Below are 8,059 nucleotides of genomic sequence, written 5' to 3'. Positions count from 1 at the left end.
GCAGCTGCTCTTGGGACAGTATGGGGGCACAGCAGGGCCATGGGCTCAGCATTTATCTGATAGCAACACCAGCCAGGGCTGAGAAGCACAAAGGGTACAGCCAAGTGCAAGTTGCTGCGGTTGTTTTTCTCTGTGCATACAGAAAGCAGATCCCCTTCTTTTATTTAAATAATAAAAATCTGGTGGCTCGGACTTTTTCCCCCTCTTTGTCCAGTTCTATCATTTAACACTGCTGTTCACAAATAGTTTTAGCTGAGACAGCCATTCCTCATGTCAGTGAAGATGGTAACCAGAACAACCCTCTCTCAAATAGACACAGTAGTGGCATTGGATTCATCTGTTTAAGGTTACAAGCCATTTGAAGCCATGTTTTGAAGGCTTTACGAAGACCACTGGGGTGGGAGCTCAGCCCACAGTACCATGCCCTCCAAGGAGACATCTTTTCTAGAGCTGTGCCTGGAGATTGTGCTGGCTACGAAGCAAGTATGAAACATAGATCTGCACATACCAACAAGTCTACTCTTTGGCTGATTGTACCACGATCCCTTCCATAGGTTGAGAATTGTCAGCTGGAAAGTGTCAACCAGCCCTCAACTCCAGTCTGTCCATATAAGCTAAGGGAGATCCCTTATAGACTACAGTAGGGATGTCCTAATTTTCAGCTGCCAGGAGAATTTCATGCAGCTGTAGGTGTCTCCAGGATCAGCATCTCAGACATTACCTCTTCATGCTTAGCACCATCATGCAGGAGGCTTTGTGTGGCTATGCTGGTCATTAATTTGTGAGCTTTCCTTCACCCAAGCTACCTCCTATTGCAGCAGCTAACCAGGGTAGCACGTCAGGTAGAATCACAGAATATCCTGAGTTGGAAGGCACACACAAGAATCATCAAGTCCAACTCCTGGCTCCACACAGCACCATGCAAAAATCAGACATATGTCTGAGAGTATTATCTGAAGGACCCTTGAACTCCAGCAGCTCTTAGCTGTATCCACTACTCTGGGGAACCTTTTCCAGTGCCCAACCACCTTCTGGTGCAGAGCCTGTTGCTAACCCCTACCTGACCATCTCCTGATGCAGCTCAGTGCCAGTCCCATGGGTAGGAAGAAACCAGAGCAGGGTGAAGTTAAGCTGGTCGCAAGTGTCTTACACAAAGAAGGGATTTGTCCTTGTACCATTTACATGCCTAGAAATGGTCCATCTGGTCTGCTGTGCTCACAGGTTGTGTGTTTTTGCTCTTTGTTAAACACAGAGATACTGCTCAGTTCCTGGCATGTTGGTCACTTCAGGGAGACAACAGGGTTGCAGCAGCAATAAGATTTCACTTGGAACACCAAATATAAACATGCTGCATATACAAACAGGAAATATATTTATAGACAGAGTGAGGATGTATAATAACTTCCTGAGAACCACACCCAGTGGTGATGTGCCAGGGGTATAATCTTGTTCAGCAAAGAAACTTCATTCTGGAACAAAACACAGAATCACAGAATTGCAGGGGTTGGAAGGAACCACAAGAGATCCAACTTGGGTCCAAATCCCTGCCAAAGCAGGTACCCTACAAAAGGTCGCACAGGCTGGTATCCAAACCTAGATATTCAAAGTCTTGAATATCTCCACAGAAGGAGACTCCACAACCTCTCTGGGCAATGTGTAAAAGTGCTCCATCACCCTGACAGTAAAGAAATTATTTCACATACCATTAGTATGCATTATCTCCTTAATAGTGATTGGGAAAGCAAACCAGCAGCCCTACATACTGTGCAACAGTCTCTAAGGGGAGAGGAGTGGAAGTACATAATAAAGTAAGTAAAGCAGAGGCATATCTTGTGAAGTGTACGTGCACAAGAGCATAGGAAGCAAGTGAGGGAAAGCTTTGGAGAGCCTTATCACTCTGTGGACAGTCACAGCACTGAAGTATGAAATAAGAAATGAAACAAATCCAAATCTGTGTCAGAAGATGATTTCCTAGAGCTCTTGTTGTGCCTGAACTTATCAAGCTAAGCCTTCATTTCCAGTCCTATCCAAAAGTCACTGAAGCCAAACACAGCCTTTTCTCTGCTTCAGAAGACTTCGGAGCAAGCCCCTTCTGAGAACTACAGAGGAAGCAAACATTGGAGAGGAGAAGAAATACATTATGTTAGCTGTGAAAAACATTTTCGGCATCCCTCAAAGTGGACATGTTTACCTGCAAGCTGACGCAGAGTAGACTGGTAAGAGTTAAAATTCAAAAGATACGCCATTCATTCTTGTAATAGCAGGGCTGTTTCATCTTTAATTTCCCCTTAAACATTCTGTTCTGCACAGAACGCTTTGGTGCTCATTATTTCTGCAAAATTAACTGCCAGGTCGACTTTCAGCAGGAGCTATGGTTGAGAGATTCAGGAGGGACAGGTGGAGCTGGAAGCAAGCAGACCTGCCTTCCCAGCAGAGAGTGGGGCTTTTGTTTAGCTTTGATGCAACAGCATGCTCAGATAAAAGCACAAATTAGAGAAAATTGTCATGAAGGGACTTAGGCACAGAACCGAGCAGATGTGGTGATGTCCTACAGGCCACCTCCAAGCAACCCTGAGCAATAGGAGCGTTTTTACAGTGTGTTTCTTGCCGTAACATGTGCTTATCTATGCCAAGGGCCACCAGCACTGGGGTCACGCATTCAGCATGATGCCAGCTGAGCAGGACATGCTACTGGCCCAGTGGGACACATCACGGCCACTCCTGGTCACCAGCCAAAGGACAGGGCCCATGGTACTGGGAGGCAGCTGCCACAGACTGGCTGGTGGCAGCTGTGACTCCTCCATACCTTGTGCTGTGTTGACACAACAGGGGGACAAGGACGATGTTCATGTCCTTTTCAGCTGCCCTGCCTTGTTCTGCAGCTGAGTTAGGCCTTTGTCCAGGGGAATGCTTTGCAAGGTGCTGATAGGGAGCAGAGCATGCTTGGGGCATGAAAAGGGCAGGCTAGGGGATGGAGGTAGCACTACACAGAGGTGGCCACAGCTGGAAGTGAGGGATACCCACCCTGATACCTGGGAATGGAGCTATGCAAAGTACACATGCCTCTGCCTCCCCTTGGGCTGGCTCACCCCATGGAAACATGGAAACACGATGGCTGCACACACCAAATAAATTCATCTTCACACAGGTCACCCAGTGATGTGGTTGATGCTCTGTCCCTGGAGACTTTCAAGGTGAGGCTGAATAAGGCCCTGGGCAACCTGATCTAACTGTGGTGTCCCCATTCATTGCAGGGGAGTTGGATTAGATGGCCTCCAGAGGTCCCTTCCAACTCTTAGAATTCTTTGATTCTATGATCAGCACCTAAAATCACTGGGGGCCACTACTGAGAAGCACGACAACCTGTGCAGCCCACCTCTTGCTATGGTTTCTCCCTGATTTATTCCCTGAAGCTTTCTTTAGGAAGGACATGAATGGGCAGCCTGATCTGGTGGGTGGCAACCCTGCCCATGGCAGTGGGTTAGAGCTCAATGGTCTTTAAGGTCCCTTCCAACCCAAGCCATTATGTGATTCTATGATTCTAGGACATCATGATGAATAACAAAAGGAGCAGCACAACCAAGAGTCTGGGGAACTCTTGGCAATGTGTGGTGCCCATCAGACCAAGGCAATACCACAAGTACTTTGGTAGCGTGGTTCTTCCTGACAGATGGAGCTGTGCTGTGATAGCAAGAAGGTGGCATTACTACAGGAGGAGAAGTAAAAGCTCTTTCAGCATCATCTGAGGACAGTGGAGGCAGTGACTCAACTGCGCTTATGAGGTGAGGATGGTGGGGGCTTCTCCTTAGCAGAGAGCTCCATAGCCTGAAGCAGTAATCCAACCCATCACGTCTCAGATAGTTAAGGGAAGGATGTTGTTACTGCGTGATAGATGCTGGTAGTCTACACAGAGCAGTTGGTTTCAGCCCATTTTTGATGGAAAAGTGTCCATATCCTCTGTTAACTCAGCATTTGCTGTACAAGTGGGACCAGATTGCTTCTGTAGGCTTCCATACAGATCTTCCAAAGAATCATTGCTGCCAGGCAGCTTGACTGGGGTAGAATCAATTCAGCACGCCAAATCAGAGCCATGGGAAAACAAATTCCCTGTCCTGATGATGCTCAGTGCCTCCCAGCACTTTCAAACCTTGTTTGCAGGATCAAAAGGAGACTAGGAGGACAGCAGCTGCCTGAGGATCCCGCTGGCAGGGCTGGCTCCAGAGGCTTTTATTCCCTCAGGCTGCAGTAGGTCCAGGGGTGAAATTGTCAGGTTTGACCTTCAGGGGCCCTACAGCTGCACTGGTACTCATATCCACCACTTTTCAGGGCTGTTGTGGTCAGAGCCCTTCTATTTCCTCACCCTGTTGTGGTAGGGAGGTTCAAGGTGTCCTGGCAGCAGGAAGCTTCTTTGCTCCACCCTCTGCCCTGCATGCAGTGTATCTAGGATTTGCTGAACCATTGCTGCCAGAATTGGCATGCTGATCCTTGCAGCTGCTCAGCAGAAGCTGGACCTCTGGCATGATGCTTTCCTCCCATGAGCCCTGGACAGCCCTCTTCATGCTCTTCTTCACCACTGTGCTCCAGTGCTCCTGTTCTGCAGGTATTTCTTTTCTCTTGTGCTTCACTTTCTGTACCCTCACTTTTCTCCCACTCCTCTCTACATCTAAAGGTATTTCCCACTGCTTGTTTTTTAGAAACAAGGTGGGCTCCCTTGTCTCATCCAAAAAGTGTAAAGAGATGGAATTTCTTAATCCTGATGAGACTTACACAATGTGTTTGATCACAGCACCTTTCTGCCAGCTATTTACAAATCCACTACAAATGTGACTGAGCTGCAAGTTGCTCTGCTGAATGGCAATGAGACAGGGGACCACTGTTTCTTGGCCTTCACTTGCTGAGGCAGGAGACCTCTTGGAATATCTCCCAGGAGGCTGTGTAGTCTAGTTTAGCTGTGAGTAGATGCTTTTTGCAGGAAATCTGGCTTTGCAGCCCTCTTAGTTGGAGAAGCTGCCTAAAGCCTTAATGTAAATGAGACCTGTCTCATCATGATACTGCCCACATTTGTATACTGGCACCAGAGGAGATCAACCACATGCTTAAAAATGGGCTTGATCTGACAGCCTGTCCTTTGGGCTTCCACATCTATAAACATGAACACTGTGCACTGCAGTGCTTTCTTCCACAGGTCATGCTGAGGTCTAAATGTTTCTTTCAGTGCTCCTGTAAGGTACTTATTAACCCAGAAAATAAGTTATGGGCATAGCCAAGGTCATTCAGCAAGTTCTAGCAGAGCTGGGGAGGAATGAGGAGCATTCCGACCCTGCCTTGGAGGAGGCTGCCCATAGACCCACTTCCCACTGGGAAGAAGTAAGGGAAGCTGTGGCCTTGATGACGTGAAACTGAAAGTCAGCACCCCAAGGGGGGAACCTTCTGCAGGACAACCTTATTTTATTCACTGTTGCTTGAAAGATACCAAATTCAAAACAAAGGCTTGGTCTGTTTTGTTCTCCTGAGCTAGAGTTAAACCCGAGATACTACTTTAAAGTCTTTCATGAAATCAAGCTGGAACTTAATTTTGCTCCCTGTCATATTCCATGTTGTCAGATCAGAGTGATGGTTTGACTGGAAATAGCTCTCTCACAGCCCCTGCTCAGTCTCTGGACCAGGAGCCTATTGGAGCCTCCGTGCTTGCATGCAGCAGCCCTTACTGCAGCAGCCTGTTCAGGCTGTTATTCTTATGCCTCTGCAGAGCACCATTTCAGCATGGAATATTTCATCTGGCCGAACTCAAGCTGGGCTGCTGCTTGTAGTGGCCCAGGAGGAGATATTTCTTTGACTCCCTTCCTTCTGCAGTGGCTTGGTGCTCATGCACAGAGCCTGCAGCAGCCTATGCTTCTCCCACATGGGCATTCCCTCAGCCATCCCTGCATGCCATCCTGCAGCACTCTGAGGTCTGCATTGTGGCTGGGGGAAAGTGGAAGGCCTGAGAAGGCTTTGCCCTTTGACGCTGTGTACAGATTTGGAGGGCTGCAGACCAGAGGCAGCTGTGCACTGAAGTGTCAGTGTGCTCTGATTCTAGGTAGGAAGCAGGTTAAAGAGGCAAAATCTTCGCTGAAGCCCCTCTCCTTCCTTTACCTATATCTGCATGTTGTATTTTTCCAGCCTGAGCTGGTTAATGAGCTCTGCTTTCCTCCGGTGCTTTTCTTCTGACAGCAGCTGGAGTCTCCAACATATCAACAAGCACCATGCACGCAGTCGAGTATGAACCGCCATGTCTTAGTAAGTCTTCGTAAATCGTTACTACCATGATAAAGCCAGGTAAGGAGACTATACAGTTCCCTGGAGAGGCTCTCCTGGAGAACAGTTTGTCTGTTATAATCTGGTGTTATCAAAGCTTCAGTTGCAGGTAAAACTCTAGGAAGCATTTCCAAGACTTCCCCAGTCAGTCAGGCTTAGGCAACCTGAGATCCCGTCCTCTCACAGTTTTCCTCCATCCTGAACATGAAACAGCCCAAAGTCCTGCACTTCCTGAATTGCAGTACATGTACCAATAGAGATATGCTACTTCAAAGGATGACGTATGTACAGGAGACGAGAGTCCCTCTCCCCTCTCTGAGCAATTTGTTTACTGGTGGGAAAAGCTGTTCTCTACAGCACAAGGCAATGCTACTGCACACTCTGAAGGCCAATGCATAAGAATATGGTCCAGCATAATGCACTTGAATGAGAGCAACTGAGGAACATCTGATCTTGCCTTTTCTTGTCAACATACAAGAGGACAGCTTCCCTGTACCAAGATCAGGAGGCATTTGCTTTCCACAGCAGACAAGCAGATATGCATTAGCATTGCAACATGCAGTGCATGTAGCTGTAAGGCTGTTCTGGCTGCTCCAGCTCTCCTGGGCTCTGAGGTTTCATGCTCAGTTTCCATCTCAGCCCAAGGAGCTGAGGGACATTTTGGTCCCTTAGGTTCCTTTTGATATTCCTGCCTCAGAACCCAGCTGGGTATCATCACTGTGCCCTTGTGATGGAAAACATATGGCAGATGCTAACTAGGTATTCTGAAAGATTTCAGCAATGGAGGGTGCAGTGGTAAGGGGACCAGCTCATGTGTTTGGCCGGCTGGGACTGACTAAGTTTGAAAACACATAGATGAAACTGAATATTGCCACCCTTGAGGTTAAGAACCAAGCTTAGGGGAAAAATGCCCAAAGGTAGAGTGACAGGCCGTGGGGCAGACTGTGATGTCAGCATCTCACCTACCTTCTAGCAAAGAAAACCTGCTTTGTACTTAGCCTCCCATCAGCTCACTTCATTTCTTCTCCTCCAGAGGTAGACTTCTGCACACTAGCAGCAGTGTGCTGTCCAACTGGTGTGGATGATTACGGATGGATTGCAGCAGCTGTTGGCTGGAGCCTCTGGTTTCTGACTCTCATTCTTCTCTGTGTGGAAAAGGTCATGAAACTCCGTCCTGATGAGCCCAAATATTTGGTAGCCTGAAGCAGGGCAAGTCAGTGAGCAGCAGTGAGGTTCAGACAGACTGACAAAGCATTTCTATCACTTCCTGAGAAACAGAAAAGAACTTGCCTTCAGCTAAAAGAACTCCACACGTAAGTGGGGTATCTGCTGCGGCTCCGTCCTTCCTGGAATGCCGGAGCTGCTGACCCAAGCTGGCCACCATGCACATCCCAATGCACATAGACAACATTTAGTATCATAGAATCATCAAGGTTGGAAAGATCACTGAGATCATCTAGTCCTACTGTCAGCCTGTCCCCACCATGCCCACTAACCATGTCACTCAGTGCCACATCCATACGTTTTCTGAACACCTCCAGGGATGGTGACTCTACACTCCGTCATTTTTCTGAGCCCATCCAAACCTGTCCTGAGGGTAAATCAGACCCTGAAGGACCTGGTACTAGGCTCCCTGCCCTGAGACAACCCAGAACAGCCTTGGGATTTGAAAGAGCATTGGGCTGGTTTCTGAAGGATCAACATCATGAGATTCAGAACTAAGCTGTGGGCCAGGCTGTATCACTAAAAGAATGCAACTCAT

General features: G+C 47.9%; 1 protein-coding gene across 1 annotated transcript; it reads left to right on the top strand.

The window, feature by feature from the left end:
- The first annotated feature begins 4,439 nt into the window (after positions 1-4,439).
- Positions 4,440-7,781, top strand: TMEM213 (transmembrane protein 213). The gene is made up of 3 exons (XM_042890350.1): positions 4,440-4,600; positions 6,214-6,279; positions 7,331-7,781. The coding sequence occupies exons 1-3, from the start codon at positions 4,519-4,521 to the stop codon at positions 7,498-7,500; spliced, it is 318 nt and encodes a 105-aa protein (XP_042746284.1). The 5' UTR covers positions 4,440-4,518; the 3' UTR covers positions 7,501-7,781.
- Positions 7,782-8,059: the final 278 nt, after the last annotated feature.

Source organism: Lagopus leucura, unplaced genomic scaffold (assembly GCF_019238085.1).
Source record: "Lagopus leucura isolate 7727_CA_CO unplaced genomic scaffold, USGS_WTPT01 Super-Scaffold_100159, whole genome shotgun sequence".
Classification (NCBI taxonomy): domain Eukaryota; kingdom Metazoa; phylum Chordata; class Aves; order Galliformes; family Phasianidae; genus Lagopus; species Lagopus leucura.
This window is presented reverse-complemented; position numbering and strand designations above follow the sequence as displayed.